The following is a 15,597-nucleotide window of genomic DNA, read 5'->3' on the forward strand; positions in this document are numbered from 1 at the left end:
TCATCCAGGGCCAGAAATCAGGTTTCTTTCCCTGGAGTGCCCGGTCTTCGGTTCATCTCAGTGCTGAGGGTCTGAGTAGAGTAGCTGAGACGGAGAGTGTGAGGTGAGAATGCTTCTAGGTTATTCTGGCTGCACTTCTGGAGATCCAGCAGAGCATGTCTTGAGTTCTGGGACACCTCTGAGCGTACACCTGCACTTGCACTCACAGCCCCCCCCTTCCCACCTCCGGCTCCTGCCCAAAGCACCCCTGGAGCTGAGCTGACCTTTCACAAGCTGCCCCAGTCCGATGCTCTTGTGTCCGTTTCTCCCCCAGGACCCTCATTCAGGTTGCCCCAGCAGGAGCAGCTCTTCCCTGTCCTTCCACAGCACTCCTCCGCCCCTGCCCATGCTGCAGCAGAGTCCTGCCTCGCTACCCCTGCCCGGGGTGCAGCAGGTGAATGGTCTGGCCAGGGTGGCAGGCGGCGGGCTGGGGGGAGGCACCACGGCCAGCCACAGCCTCTCCACGGTGCCCATGGTGGACGGCCTGATGGGGACCCTGGCAGGAGGCCAGCAGATGCCCATCAACGGGATCCTGGGGAATCTGAACGGAGCTCAGGCCGCCCAGCCTCCGAGCGCCCTGACGCAGGCGAGCGGGCCTCCGACCTTGCAGCTCTCCACCAGCCTGAGCAGGTGAGGACGGGGAGCTCGCGGGGACAGCCCTGCCCTCTCCAGCAGAAGCTTAGCACCGGGAGGGAGGGAGGGAGGCCCTACGTGTGCAGGACCAAGACGGGCCACGCTGACATTCCCTGCCTTGCTCCCCTTGCAGCGTGCCCAGCCTGAGTCCCCTGACCGAGCAGCAGCGGCACGTCTTGCACCAACACGAGCAACAGCTCCAGCAGCTTCAGCAGCTCCTGACTTCCCAGCCGCTTAATCCGGTAAGCGTGCCTGCTGGCACCTTCTGTCTGGTGAGCTGTTTAATGGGAAAGCCTCGGAGCAGGGAGCAAAACTCAGGGCTCCCTCCTTCGCATGAAGCCCCTGCCCGCAGGGCTGCAAGAGTCCTCCGCCTTTTCCTTGTCTCCGGGCTGCTGTGGGTGGAGTGAGGAGAAAAAACTTCAGGCAGGAAGGTGTGGCACCTCCTGGAGGGCGGGGAAGATGGGGATGTGAGCTTTTGTTTTTTTTGTACAAAGGAAAAAATTTCATCTGGGTTTCCCACATCCTGAGGGTGTGAGAACAGGGTAGTGCTAAGCCACCGCAAAATCAGGAGCGGGGTTGCCTCCTCCAGCCATCTTTGAATGCAAATCATGTCTGCTCCTGCTGCCACGAGCGTGCTGGTCTCGGGGTTTGCAGGTGTGCTGAGGCCCACAGGAGAAGAGGGACTCGCTTAGGGACACTACTTGAGTTTAGAAAGAGATAAGGACCAAATTGCTTGGTCCTGAGGCGGGTGAGCTGTGTCTGGGCACACTGACGGGGCGAACTGGAGATGCCGGGGGTGGGAGGGGACGGACTTGTAGGTGGCTGAGGACTTTGGGGCCAGAAAAAGGATGAGGCAGCGGTTCTGAGGATCTTGGCTCTCTGCCTGCATCCCCTCAGGTGAAACAGCAGCCCCGTCCCAGGCTGTTGTGGCAGTGGCTGCGTGGATAGGTGGTAAACAAGCCCCCCCCAGTGTGTAAGGACCACGTTTACTCACCCTGCAGAAACCTCTGTGGTGTCCCTGCCCGGCCGTGGGGCCGCATGGGAGTGCTGACCGTCCCCGTCAATGAAGCTGTGCTCATTTATATCTCCCATGAACTCAGCCCCTTGTTTTGGATAGATTTCTGGGTCAGGCTATTTATAACCCAGGAAAAGCAAATTTCAAAGGGTTTCTCTTTGCAGCAGCTGATGTCACTGTGTCATCAGCTGCATCCCTGTGGGTAGGGGAACAATGTCAGCTCTCCTCCTGCCGCATTGGTCGATGGTTGCTATAGTGATTTCTGCCGTTGGGTTGGATGCGAGGGCATCCCACTGGGTGCAGGTGAGCTGTGGCCCTTGTCCCCCCCCCGCCGAGGCTGGCTCACCTACACCGACCCTGTGGGTCAGGGCTGAGCTGTGAAGCGGGACCGGCTGGGGAAGGAAATTAGCAGCCGGTCTAGAAACTCAGAGTGGTGAATGCCACAGATTTAAAATCCGTGGGTCGATGGATTGGAAAGAGCTGAGTAGATCCGTGTGCCTGCAGGTGTCTTAGCGAGGGTTAGCTAATCCTCTGCTTCGGGAAACAATGGGGTTGGAAAGGTCACCGACACAGGCTGTTAATGAACACGAGACAGACTGTTCCTCTCCCTACCCACAGAGGCGTGACCGAGGGGGCTTTCTCCCTGTCCCCAGTAGCATCGCCAGGGATGGAGTGTGCCCCTGTGGCTCCTGGCTCCTTTGTGTTCGGTGTCACCTCTTCCGGAGCCCTTTGTCCCTCCTTTGACTTCTCTTCCTCACCCTTCCCTGCAGGAGCAGCAGGCCCTGGTGTTCCAGATGATGCAGCAAATCCAGCAGAAGAGGGAGCTGCAGCGGCTGCAGATGACAAGCTCGTCCCAGCTGTCCATGACCAGCCTCCTGGCAGCCACCTCCGCCCCCCTGCACTCCAGCACCAGCGCCCTGATGACCTCGGCCCCTCAGCCGCCCCCCAGCAGCAGCTCTCTCATGGCCTCCCTCTCCCCCCAGCAGCTCAACCCTAGCAATGCCCTCCTGGCTCCCCAGGCCACCCCACCGCTCAGCACTCCTGGGAACAGCCTCCTGGCTTCGGGGACGGGCATCCCGCCCGTCCTCACAGCACAGACTAACCCGTTTCTCAACCTGCAGGCTGATGGCAACACCCCAAAAGGAACGGTGCGTATGCTGCTAGCACTACCCTAACCCCAGCGAGCTCGTGGTGCTAGGCGCTGTACGGAGCCGGGGAGAGACAGCCTGCGCTGCAGTTAACTCGGGGGAGCAAGGGCACCGCTTAGGCCACGGAGCCAGAATGCTCCGCTGGCTTTGCTGCATCCCTGCCCAGCCAGGGTCACGTCCTGATGCCACCTCCAAGGACTTCTGTAGGGCCCAGACAGGGTCGTGGGTAGGCACAGAGGCTCCCGAGGTGCCCTTCCGTGCGCGGGGGGTGTGGGGGTGTGCGTGTGTGCGCAGACACACGCCAGAGCTGCTGCAGAAGCCAGGCAGAGACGGGCCGTAGATTTGTCTCCGTTAACCCTAGGACGTGGATGGGACAATGTGCCCCTGGCCCTCTTGGAGCCTCGTGGTGAAATACGAAGGTGACTGCATGTTGAAACCCAGGGTTTAGGAGGAATCTTGCACCCGAGAGGAGAGGCTGTGAAGAGGTTTACAGCCTCGCTGTAAAGCAGCCTGGAACACCAGTGCCTAGGGACTGATGGTGTGACGCTTCCATCTCTCCTCCATCCCTCCCCTGGCCTGTGCCTGTACCCAGAAGGTCCAGCCCTGGCTGGGAACGTTTAGGAGCCAAAGGCCAGAGTCGAGGGGCCGGTTCGGCCTGAACTGGGCGGAGGGGAAACCTGGGGCTCCCCCGTGGCTCCGTGGAGGAGCCTGAGAGGTCGCGGTGAGCAGGGCCAGGGCCGCAGCACAGCCGGGCGCGCTGCTTCTGCCCCCTCGTGTTGCTGCCCCTCCGGTACTGATACCTGTCTCCTCTGCGTCTCTCTTTCTGTTTTGTTTTTTTAAAGAGCATGACTGAAAAGGGAGCTCCTCTTACCCAGGACAAGGGCTAAGCTCCCCTCTCACCCCGAACAAACCAGCAGCCAACTCCTCTCAGCCAGGGGAATGTGGCTTTCCACAGTCAACCTTGATACTGTTAGAGCAATGAGCACAAGGCTTCCAAGAAGCATCTCCTGTCGCTGGGCAATGCCGAGAGGTGCTTTGGGAAGACGGTACGTCTCCGACCGAGCCCTGGCAGCGGGAGGAGCGAAGGTGGGGGGCTGCCCGCTGCCCCTGCTCCGTGCCACGCGTGCTCCAAGGGAAGCTGCGTTCCCACGCAGAGGTGGCGGAGGAGGGAGTTCACACCAGATGCCTGCCGGTGCAGACCCCCCCCGCCCCCCCGCAGGCCGAGGCACTAGAGACCATCGAGCATCCTCGGCCAAGACCTCGGTGGAGGGGGGCCCCTGTGCTGAGGGCTCCTCCCTGCGCAGCGCGGCGGGGGAGCTGGCGGTGCGTGCGGAGGCGGCGCTGGATGTGGCGGCTGGGGGCGTGGGACGTGGTGGCAGCGCCTGCGTGGGCTGCTTCGCCCGGCTGGGGAGGTTAAGAAGTCCTGGAGCTGAGGTTTCTCCCCGGTTTTTCATCTGCTGGGCTCTCGGGACACTCCTCTCGCTGTAGCCGTCGTACGAAGCCCCGGCGCCTCAGCTGGCCCCAGACCCCGCCTGAAAAGACGCGAGCGGTGGGTCAGGGCTGGTGCTTGGGGAGGAGGTGAAAGGCGCCTGCTTCTTGAAAGGACGTGGCCACATCTGCCCTGCCAGCTGCTGTCAGCTCCGCGCTGCACTCGCCGTGTGAAAAGCACACTCCTGCGCCTCGTGCTGCCCCTCACCCTTTTCCTTCCAAGATTTCCAAAGGCTAAAAGCTCCGCTGGCGAAAAGGGGCCGCAGCCAGCGTTACCCCCGTCGTAGCCAACTTCAGAAGGTGCGTTTGAACGTGGCAGTTGTTTCCCAGGCCTGAGCTGGGAGATGGAAATACACGTGGGGAAGAGAGAGTCCCAAATCCGGTACCTGTTCTTCCGTACCCGCCCACAAATCACTCCAGTCTGGCAAAAACCACGTTCTTCCACTGGTCTTGGGCACTTCAGGAAAGGGATCTCCAAGCAATGGGACAGTTCACCAGTCTCCTGAGCTTGGGACGTCGGACCCTTCGTTGTTCTCCACCTTTTGACCTTAACTCCGTCTGGCAGCCTGGAACCTCAGCAGAGACACCGGCCTCCTCTGAGCTGGGAGGCGCTGGATTGATGGAAGGACAGGTGGGGCAGCTCTGGGGGAAGGGGGGCATCTACGTCAGACGTACGAATGCCCCTTCTTTCCCTCATCCCCTGGTTAAATCCAGAGCTCCTGGAGGCAGGCGGGAAGACTCCAGCTAATAGAAACTCTGAGAGTCTTAAAAAAAAATGATTAAAAAATTGTCAGACCTTAATGGATATTTTTCAGCACATTCCCACTGCCTCTAACTAGTTTGCACTATTCAAATTTGTCAGCAGTGGGTCTGTGCTGATAGTACTAGAAAAGCTTGTTATAGGCGAAACTTACCTGCTAAAGATCTCTCTTCCTTTTAATTTTATTTTATTTCCTTCGTTTTCTTTCCGTTTGTTTGTTTGTTTGTTTGGAAGATTGTCACCACAATGGTTGAGGAAGGCTCAGAGGAGAGAAAATACCTTTCTGATCTCAGCCTCCAGTTCTGTGAACTGGGCAGAACACTGCTGTCTGCTCAGAAATGATATATTATATATATATATATATATAATTTTTTTTTTTTTTTATATAAAGAAAAGCTAATGTTTTAACAAGGTTAAGAAGCTAGTGGGAGATGGAGATGGCAGCTAAAAGTGGAACTTTGGGGGCAGGGGGTTGGTGTCCCTCGCAGTCTCTGCAGCCCAGACCTGGAGAGCAGCATGTCCCCTTGTCCCCAACCGCCCCCCCCCCCCCGGGTCAGTCACGGGCTGAGCTCCGCCGCCTTCCCCCCGCCCGCCCCTCGCCCCCCCGGGGATGAAACCCCTCGGTTGCCAACGGTTTGACTCTCAGCCTGGCTCCCCGTCCCTGAGATCACTCTGGCACAATTGTGTGCTTGCACTTTTCTTTCATTTCTCTGTCTTTCCCCCTCCCCAAGCGGTGTCGTGTCCCCCCCTCCCCTCTGCGAGCGGAGGTGCCACCCAAACCGCCCCGGCGCTGAGCCCCCCTGCTCGGTGCAGGATCCGTCTCTGCAGCGGGGCTCGGCCCTCGCTGCCCCTCCCGCGGGGTGAGGAGCCTTGGCCTTCAGAGCCCCGCGCAGAAGGGGCTGGTTTGGGGCGAAATTCGGCCCTAGTTGGGCGTGGGAGGGCGGTACCTGCCAGCCCCTGGCGCGCTGCGGGCCCCGGGGTTGGGGAACGGGCGTTGGCGCCGCTTGGGTCAGCGGGAGGAGGGTGGGCAGGAGCGTTGGGGGCAGAACAGTGGCTGTTAAACGTGTCGTGGTCTCCGCCAGCTGCGTTTGTCTGGGGTTTGATTTTTATTTTATCATTTATTTTGGGGTTTTTTTTACTCTTAAGGTCCCACATTTGCGTTGCCACTTGTTTTGCCGGCAGCGCAGCCTTCAGCCCAACCTGTAACCCCGAGGGCCCGTGCCCAGACGTGGTCAAACTCTTCCAAAATTGAACCAAGTTTCACGCCCTGGAATTAGAAACGTGCCGGTACCAGGAGGAGAGGGGATGGGGAGGCGGGAAGGCTGGTTGGCACCAATCCCCTGAGCAGCGAGTCGGGGTAGAACATGGGTTGTCTCCCAGGACGAGCCAAAACCACGTTCGGATCAGGGGTTTGGTGCCCAAATCCCTGGGCAACAGCAGGAAACTTGCAGGGGTCGGTGCTTCGCGGTGAGCTTGCGGTCAGGAGGCTGAGCCGTGCTGTCCTGGGCTCCGCACCCCTACCGGGAAAATATTTGGGAGCCCAGGCATGGGGAAGGGTTGGAAAGCCGGGGCTGGACTCGAGGGCTCAGCTCGGCCGGCGGGGCGGCTGCGGGAAGCGGGGAGGGCTGAGCCGCGTCCCCGGGTCCCTCCGCGCCCTCGGTGGGCGGCGGCGGCCGTGGTTTGGGGACGAAGCCCCTCGGCTCCCCGGGACTCTGCGGAGCAGGGAGGGACGAGGCTGGGGAGGACGAGAGCGGGAAGAGACAAACAGCACTTACACGTTTCTCCGACATCTTCCAAAGGCGCCCGGTCCCTTCGGGCTGTGCTCCTTGTCCGGTCGCTTCCACCTGTCCCGGAGCCAAAGGTCCCTTTGGCAGCTGGAGGGGAGGAGGAGGGGGCGCTGCTGGCAGGGCGACGTTCAATGTTTGTGTCTCTGTGAAAAAGAGGGAGAGCAGGGGAAAGAAAAAATAAAAAGCTAAAGATTATCTGTGTTTCAGTTGCACTGGGGTACGTTTCTTTACCCGTTTTGATGCTAATGTCTCATCTAGTATGTTGCATGTGTCTTTTTTTTTTGTTTTGATTTGTTTTTTTTTTTTTTTATTAAATAAAAGAGAAAAATGTGTATATTTTTGGCAATTTAAGGTAATGTAGCTAAGATATATTTTTTTCACGCTGCTTGACTGTTCTTTATTATAATAAATAATATTAATATTAATATCAAAGGCTTTTTTAATACAGCTAGGGTTTCGAAAGTGGAAGGAGAGCAGGGTCTGTGTGGCTGAGCTCCCCTTGTCCGCAGCGCTGGTGGCTGCACGCTCGGCCCTGCCCTGGGCAAGCCACGCTCCGAGGAGGCAGGAGCGGGCCCGGGACGGGGGGGGCTCTCAGCCCAGGGGGGGCTCAGCCCCGCTCCTTCCCGGAGCCAAGGGAGACCAGGGCGAGGGAGGAGCCCTTGGGCGGCGTTCCTTAACACAACGGGGCGCGTGTGTCCCCCCCAAAGACCCGCCGCGGCCCGGGCGAGGCGGTAGAGCTGCCCAAACCCCAACTCGGTGGCCCCGGGAGCTTCCCGGCTGCCTCCTCGGGGTGTCCCCCCCGCTCCCCACGGCTCGTTTCTCCCGAGCGCCGCGGGGCTCGTGCTGGTTCTGCTCGGCTCTGGTTCTCCCCCCCCCCCCCCCCGGCAGCCCTGCAGAGCCGGGGGACGAGGGCTCTTCAAAGTAGGGTTCGGAGACACGTCCTGCTCTTGAGAAAACCAGCTCCGGCGCTCGGCTCCTCGCTCCGCCTCGGCGCTCGGACGGGTCGCGCGGCAGAGCCGCGGGCCCCGGGGTTCTGCCTTCGCCTGCCGCGCTCAAAGCAGGGGCTGGTTTTATCGACCTTTTGGTTTTCCCACCAGCGAGGTGGACCCTCCTGCTGGGTTCACGGGGCTCCTCTAAAAGGCCCAGGAGAGGTTCTCCCTCAGCACCTCGTTCTTCGGCTGTGCTCGTCTCTGTTTTGACCAGCCCTCAGCGTTGCCGCCTGGGGATGGGGGCGGAATTGGAGGCCAAAGCGTTTGCCCAGCTCTCCCCAGACAGCCCAAGAGCTGCCAGGAAGGGAGCGCGGGGGGAACTGGAGACACAGGAGCTGATAGTTTTATCTTTTGGTGTATTTTTTGGTCGTCCGGAGGGTCGGCGAGAGGAAGCAGAGTTTGGCATGCGAAGGCTGGTCTTGCAGAGTTGGCTCACCCAACGCTCTGGGTCGTTGTAGGAAGATTTTGGCTTTTCATTTGAAGGGAAAAGGAGGTTTGGTGTCTGGTGCTGAGGACTCTGCAGTAGCTGGTAGCTGCCAAGCCTCCTCTTCCGTGCCTGGAAGTGGTTAGTGCCAGGGCGCAGGCTGGGAGGGAGAAGCAGGGGATGCCTGTGGAGCACCAGGGCCATAGACCCAGTTCTGTAGCCCTGAAATATGGGGCGGGGGGGGAAGAAAGAAAAAAAAGACTATTTCTGCAGAGTTCTGTTAGCTTGTTCCTGGCGTGGTGCTCCTCTTTCCGCTGCTTGGCTCTCAGTGGCATTCCTGTTCTGTTTTGCATGGATGGGGACCGGAGAGGAAGGTGCTGAGCAATGCTCAGTGGTTTTGTGCCCGACGAGCAGGTCACGGCATCTTCTCGGGCCGGGGTAACAGGAGAAACGCCCCGTAGCAGCTGCGGGAAACGCGGGTGTCCGAGCAATCCCGCCGGAGCCCCTCTTCCCCAGGCCTTGGGTCCCACACGCTCCGCTCCGGGGCTCTCCCAGCCGCTCCCCAGTGACCCCTGGACGCAGCTCTGGGGTGAACAGGGACCCCCCTCGGCCCTGGCCTTGCTGGACGCTGCAGACCCCTGGTTTTCTCTCTGCTTCCGCGCCGGCACGTGTGCTCTAGCTGCGAGCCGGCTGCCCCGGCGGGACGGGGCTGGTTCCCACTCCAGCACCGTCCCCACAGACCGCAGGGATGCGGATGGCCTGAGCCCCCTGGCTCTGTACCAAAGACAACACAGACGGAGATGAGGTCTTCTCACGTGCTCAGGAGAAGACTCCAGAGCAGACATACCAAGCCGATGGTGTCATTCTCCTCGGGGTGAGACGTTCGGGCTAGCTGGGGGGCGGCTGGTGACCGATGTGCCTGAAGCCAGCGGGGACCCAACCCAGCTGGTGCTGGAGCGGGTCCCTGGGGGCTCGGAACAGGCGGCAGTTGTTGGGCGCGTTGGCTCTAGGGCACAGAAGCTTCGCTGCTGCGGAAAGGGACGTCTGCCTGGGGGCTCCTCGGTTCAGCACAAGGCCACCCCTTGGTCTGAAGTGTCCTGCCTGTCCCCGAGACCTCTCTGAAGGACAGCGTCGCCACGGCTTGCACCAGGGGCCAGCTCCCCACGGCAGCAGCGCCAGGCGCTCCAAAAACCTTTCCAGCTAAAGCCTGGGGTGTTTGCACGCCCCTCCCCAGCGCACGCGTCCCCCCCGTCCGGACGCTGATACGGGCTTTGCTCTGCTGCGTGTCTGCCGTGACGGGCACCTGCGTCTCTCTCAGGTTGCAGCCCAGATGGGGCCGAGCAGGCACCCCCCCGCGCCCAAAGTGGGTTTTCAGGGGCTCTCTTCCAGCCCAGCCAGTCCGACAGAGCTGGCAGCTCGTGCTGCTCTGTTATTTACCGTTGCCCTTGGTATATGCTGTGCTGTGTGGTTTCTTAAACCCACATAAGTAAAAATAATCAAGTGCCTGTGATCAAAACAGCCTTGAGGCAGGGAGCTGAATGGGTCCCTGGTGCCTCTCCTTTGTGCATTTAGTCTAAGAAATAGAGTTGTCATAAAGCCTGTGGATGTCACCTTTGCAGGAAAGGGTGAAGTAGCAATAATTTTAATAGTAACTTTGCAGCAGCAGGTCTGAAACTGCAATTCGGAGGTGTCCTCTCTTCTCCCGGTTTCCCGACAGGGAAGCAGAGGCACAGAGGGGACCAATTTCCTCAGGAGCCGGGTCTCCTGCGCCTTGTTCTTCCCTCCCCTGCCCAGAAAAGGGACCCCAGCTCTGTGGGGGTAGGAAGCGGGAGCTCCTGGGTGTCCCATGGGACTTCAGTCCTGCAGGGAAGCTTCTGGGTGCCGAGATGGCCCAAGAGCTCACAAGCTTGTGGGGCTGCCAGCCCTTCTGGGCTTAGAGCCCTTCTGGGCTGAGAGCCGGGCGTAACGGGCACAGCCCGGCTCTGGCTGGGACCCTCGGTGCCCGTCAGGGCAACTGCTGCTGCGTGGGGCAGCGAGGGCAGGTGGAGCCTTTCCTTTAGCTCCGTGGGTTTTACGTGCGGATCCTCGGCGCAGAAAATCCCCTCCCGACCCGCTGCTGCCCACCTCGGGACACCAGACCCGGGGCACCGCTGCGGTGGGAGCTGCGGAGGACGGATGGGGGTTGGTGGGTGGGAGCAGCGGCGCTACAAGGAAAGGATTTTTTTTTTTTTTTCTGCTGGGGAGACCTTTGGCGAGGTTGTGCTCAGAGGGAGGGTTTGGTTTGGGCTCGGCCAAATCCACGTGCCCCCGTTTATTCCTTCCCTCCCTGGTGTACGTGATGGAGCGCTCGGCTCCCCCATCGCAGCACCCTGCCGCAAGCCCACTGCTCAAACTGAAGTAACGGCTGGCTGATGGAGGGAGGGAAGTTTTATGTGGGTTTTTTTAAATTGGTAGTTCAAAATTCATCAGAATTTGAAGGAATTGGTTTGTGCTAAGAATGGTTAGAAAGTAGGAAAATGCAAAAACTCTGTTTAGTTGGCGATTATCATTTTAACTTTGAAAAGTCAACAGTGTCCTGCCCAGCAGCGCCGATCTGTGACTGGGCTCCAAATGACGTGTGACATCGCAGCTGAGGGCTGAAGTGCAGAAAACCCCTCCAGGGCCTGGATCGTATTTTTAATTTAAGCAGCAAATGCAAAGTTTTAGCACCTGCCTGGGCCACAGGGAGCCGCCGCTGGTGGACGCGGCCTCTGCACAATGTTTGACCGAACAGGGCTCGCAGACTCGAAGCTGTGGGGTGCGGGAGGGTCCGTGGTCCGGGTTTGGGTTTGGGGGGGATTGAAGTAAATGCTCGGCTGCAGCCGGTTCCTGCCCCTTGGTTCCCGACTGCTTCGGGAAGCGGGGGGCGATGCAGAGGTCCTGCCCCGCGCACAGCCTGGGTTTCACGGGGGGTTCAGCCCATCCTCAGAGTCAGGAGGGCTCCTCGCGGCAGAGCCGGCCTCAGGTGGGCCAAAGGGGCTGTGGAAAAGGGATGAGCACAAAAAGGGAGCGGGGAGAGAAGCGGCGAGTGAAAATACAAGGACTTGAACGCATAAGCTGAGATTTGTACGGTTGTTTTGTGCTTTTCCTTTTTTCCCCCTAAGTTTTTTATTTGAAAGCCGCGTAGGCAGATTTGTAGCCGGGGAGGGATGAACTTTCTTACGTATTTGTACAACGGCCACGCATTGGCGCTCGCTGCGGGAGGCTGGCGGGGAGGACGCTTTGGGTTTGAAATTCTTCCTAAGGACAAAAACCCATTCGGGTGCTAAGGGCAGCGGGATCCCTTAGCCAGAAAACTGCTCCCATTTGGTGGTCAGCGGGAAAGGCGAGCGCCTCATTTTCTCTCCGTTGTGTGTAATGCCAACACCGTCTTTGTACCGTTAATGTATTTGTATGACTGAGAAATTGTCACGGTCCTTGCTCTTTTTACTAAAAGAATGTTTTCCAAAAAATAAAAAGGAGGTTAAAAAGCTCCGCTGACGCCTCTGCTCGTTTTCTTGGTGTTCCTGGGCAGCCACGACGCTCGGCCGTGCTCGTTGTGCCACGCAGGGACGAGGTGACTCGAGGGCAGCAGCTCCCAAACGACTTGCAGACCCCCAGCAATCCGGAAAGCCCAACCCCAGGCCCGCAGCTGGGCTGTGGAGCGATATCCAACAGGGAATTTACGACCTCCTCAGTTACACACGTGCAGAGTTGGATGTTTGGATGCCTCCAGGTGATTGAGCCGAGCTGCCGAACCTGGGGCTTGAAGGCTGGGGGTCGCTGCCCGGAGGGGAGTTTTCAACCCCTGCCCAGCGCTGGGGGAGAGCCCCTGGGGGGCATTTTTAGGAAGGCAAATGAAATGGCCTCGGGTTGGCCATTGGGTTTCGCACCTCCCCGGGGCGATGCGCTGGGTGCCTGGGTGAGACCCTTGCCCCGGGGGGGGGGGGCGGGGGGGAGCTGCCCGTGGGCATCCCCCACAAGCGGGGGCCGGGACCCCCGGGCCGGGAGGGATCCTGCCCGTGGGCCCAGATCCCCCTCTGCAGAGCTGAACCAGCTCCGCGGCCAAAACGCTCGTTTTTCCCAGTAGTGAAATATTTAAAAAAAAAAAAAAGGGCGGGGGGGAGGAGCGGGTGTCCAAACCTTTGATGCTTAAAAGATGAATTTCCAGGGAAGAGGCGGAGGCCACATTTGGCGAACAGAGGGACACCCCCCCCCGCCCCACCCCCACCCCCCCCCGCCTGCAGCTCCCCGTGGAACCCCCTAAACCCGGGGGGGGGGGGGGCGGTGCAAGGGGTCGCGCCCCGGGCCCGGGGACCCCGGGAGGGGGCGGTGCAAGGAGGGGGGGATGAGGGGGATGGAGGGGGGTGGGCAGCGGTGCAAGGGGGGGGGGGGGGGGATAGCGGGGGGCTCCAAGGCTCCGTGCAAGGGGGGGAACCTTTCTGCAGCGAGCAGCCGCGCTCCCGCCGAGCCCGCCCGCCCCGGCTCTTCCGGGGGGAGGAGGAGGAGGAGGAGGAGGAGGGGGAGGAGGAGGAGGGGGAGGAGGAGGGGGAGGAGGAGGAGGAGGAGCCGCTCCCGGGGAAGGTGACCGGGCGGCGGGCGGAGCGCCGGAGCCCTATGGCGCTGCTGAGACCGGCCGCGCTTGTGACACTGATGAGAGGCGGCGGGAACGGTGTCCGCCGGGGCCGGGAGCCCCGGGGGGTTTTGTCCATCAGCCCTTCGCTTTCCTGCGCCCCCCCGCAGCCGGTGAGCGCCGCCAAGGAGCCGTTCCCGGTGGAGCTGAAGGCGGGGAAGAAGTACGCGTGGTGCGCCTGTGGGCACAGCCGGAGCCAGGTGGGGCCGGGACCGGGGGGCTCCCCCCCCCCCCCCCGCCCACCCCCCCCCCCAGCCGGGATGCGCGGGGATGCGGCCGGGGCAGGACCGGTCCCACCGCGACACCCCCCGCCTCGGTCCAGGGGAGGTGGGGGGGGGTGTGTGTGTGTAGGGGGGGAGGTGCTGCTGCGCCCCCCCCCCCCCCCCGCCCCGAGTGTTCCCGCAGCGCCCCAATTCCCGGGGGATGCGCTGCACCGTGGATGGGGGGTGGCACGGAGCGGGGGGGGGAATCACAGTCACGCCCCCCCTCTATTGCATACCCAGCGCAGCCCCCCCCCCCAATCCCCACACCTTTACCTTTCCTCCCCCCAAATCCCCACACCTTTACCTTCCCCCCCCAATCCCCACACCTTTACCTTTCCTCCCCCCAAATCCCCACACCTTTACCTTCCCCCCCCCCCACTCCCCACACCTTTACCTTCCCCCCCCCAATCCCCACACCTTTACCTTCCCCCCCCAATCCCCACACCTTTACCTTCCCCCCCCCAATCCCCACACCTTTACCTTCCCCCCCCCAATCCCCACACCTTTACCTTTCCCCCCCCCACTCCCCACACCTTTACTTCCCCCCCCAAATCCCCACACCTTTACCTTCCCCCCCCAATCCCCACACCTTTACTTCCCCCCCCAATCCCCACACCTTTACCTTCCCCCCCCAATCCCCACACCTTTACCTTCCCCCCCCCACTCCCCACACCTTTACTTCCCCCCCCAAATCCCCACACCTTTACCTTCCCCCCCCAATCCCCACACCTTTACTTCCCCCCCCCAATCCCCACACCTTTACCTTCCCCCCCCAAATCCCCACACCTTTACCTTTCCTCCCCCCAAATCCCCACACGTTCACCTTTCCCCGCCCCCCATTTGTTTTGCAGCCCTTCTGCGACGGCGCCCACAAAAAAGCGGCCCCGGGGATCTCCCCCCTGCGCTTCACCGCCGAGGAGGACAAGGTGGCCTGGCTGTGTGGGTGCAAGCGGACCCGCTCCCCCCCGTACTGCGACGGCTCCCACAAGGACACCCCCAAGGACGAGGCCCCGCAGCCCTGACACGGCTGCACCCCGCAGGGACGGGGGGGCGCGGAGCCCACGGGAGCTGCGGGACCACAGGGCTGGGAGGAGATGCTCAGCTCCCCCCTCAATTAACCCGAATTACCCGAAGGTGCCCCCCGCTGCAGCGAACCGGCCTCCCCACGCCATGGGGGCAGCGATTTTGCCCCTTCTGCCCCGCCAGGGATGAGGAAGGCTCAGCAGCGGCTGTGGGAAAAAATAATGCACTGGATTGTATTGCTCCCCTCCAGCCCCAGGAGGGGGTTTGATCGCCGGAGCCCGTCGGGGTGCGGGATGGAGGGACCCGGGGAGCTGCGTCCGCGCCGGCAGACGAAGGGAGCGACAGTCTGCAGCATTTATTACATTTACAAAGCTGTAGAGTTATACAAATGTTTGACCGAGAACAATATATGAATATCAGAATATATTACAGGACATTAAAACGTCGTACAGGATGCAAACATACAGAGCAGTTTGGTTTGTACCATATAGGAAAGAACAAAAACCAAAACACCCCCCCAAGAGCCCCACACAAACCCCAGACCGAGGCACTTCGGCTGCCTCCCTCCGTCCGGTTTTGGCCTATTTACAAGGAGAAAAGGGGTGTCAAAGTCGAGACAAATGGAGCCCCCCCCCACCCCCCGACACGCTTCGAGCCCCTCGTCCAGCCCCAGCCCGGGGATGGGGAAAGAGGGAAACCAAAGGGGTCCCATCCCCAGAGCCCCGGGGCTGCGCTACAGCGAAGGTGCCGCTGGCGAGTCCGGGATGGGGGTGCAGTACTTCCAAAACAAAGAAATAATTAAAAAAAAAACTAGAAATACAAGAACAACATCCCACATTTCCCGACCTTTGGGGTCGGGCTGTTCATACAATTCCCGTGCCGCTTTCCTTTGGTTCTCACCGTGCCGTCGCGGGCGGCCGCAGCCGCTGCCGGGCCGTGAGGTGCCGTCCGGGCGCTGCAGGCACTTGCTTTTTGGGGTTTGGGGTTTTTTTGTCCTTCGTCCCCTTCCCCAGCAAAAGCGGGAGAGAAACCCCCGGGGTCTGCGCTCCCTGGGGCTCGTGTGCTTTTTTTTGTGTGTGTGTGGTTTTGTTTTGTGTTTTTTTTGTTTTTGTAGAAAGTTGGTCCCTTCCCCGGAGCACGTGGGCAGCCGGCGACGCCGGTGCCGCTCTGCTCCCGCCCGAAACACGGCAGCGCCTTCCCACGCTCGCCCCTCACCGAAGCCTCCCGGCTAAAGGCACTGTAGTCTTTTTTATTTTATTTTATTTTTTTAAAAACCCAGCGTGGGGGCAGGAGAGGGTAGGAAGGATGCAGCGGGGTGAGGGAACCGAAATAAAAGCTCTGAAACGCGGCGTCGAAGCCGGGGAGGGGAGCGGGGAG

At 60.5% G+C, this 15,597-nt stretch overlaps 2 protein-coding genes across 3 annotated transcripts in view; both read left to right on the plus strand.

Moving 5' to 3' along the window:
• MLLT6 (MLLT6, PHD finger containing) overlaps nt 1-3,743 on the plus strand; it is a 43,318-nt gene extending 39,575 nt beyond the window's left edge. Inside the window, exons 17-20 of one of the 2 annotated variants that reach the window (XM_086477939.1) lie at nt 314-669; nt 815-914; nt 2,458-2,835; nt 3,678-3,743. In XM_086477939.1, coding sequence (XP_086334065.1) covers nt 314-669; nt 815-914; nt 2,458-2,835; nt 3,678-3,722 — 879 coding nt within the window. In that variant the 3' untranslated portion in view covers nt 3,723-3,743. Of the gene's footprint in view, nt 1-313; nt 670-805; nt 915-2,457; nt 2,836-3,677 lie in introns of both variants that reach the window. The other variant, XM_086477938.1, reaches the window with a different exon arrangement.
• Nucleotides 3,744-12,918: 9,175 nt separating this feature from the next.
• Nucleotides 12,919-14,219, plus strand: CISD3 (CDGSH iron sulfur domain 3). Its single transcript, XM_086478193.1, has 2 exons — nt 12,919-13,134; nt 14,049-14,219. The coding sequence occupies exons 1-2, from the start codon at nt 12,919-12,921 to the stop codon at nt 14,217-14,219; spliced, it is 387 nt and encodes a 128-aa protein (XP_086334319.1).
• The last annotated feature ends 1,378 nt before the right edge of the window (nt 14,220-15,597 follow it).

This window comes from Leptosomus discolor, chromosome 25 (assembly GCF_034619465.1).
Source record: "Leptosomus discolor isolate bLepDis1 chromosome 25, bLepDis1.hap2, whole genome shotgun sequence".
NCBI lineage: Eukaryota > Metazoa > Chordata > Aves > Leptosomiformes > Leptosomidae > Leptosomus > Leptosomus discolor.

Bases quoted from the DNA above. Each gene is read 5' to 3' on its own strand.
- CISD3 (XM_086478193.1), top strand. From the start codon at position 12,919: ATGGCGCTGCTGAGACCGGCCGCGCTTGTGACACTGATGAGAGGCGGC. The intron at 13,135-14,048 runs GTGGGGCCGGGA...TTTGTTTTGCAG, and splicing joins GTGGGCACAGCCGGAGCCAG to CCCTTCTGCGACGGCGCCCA.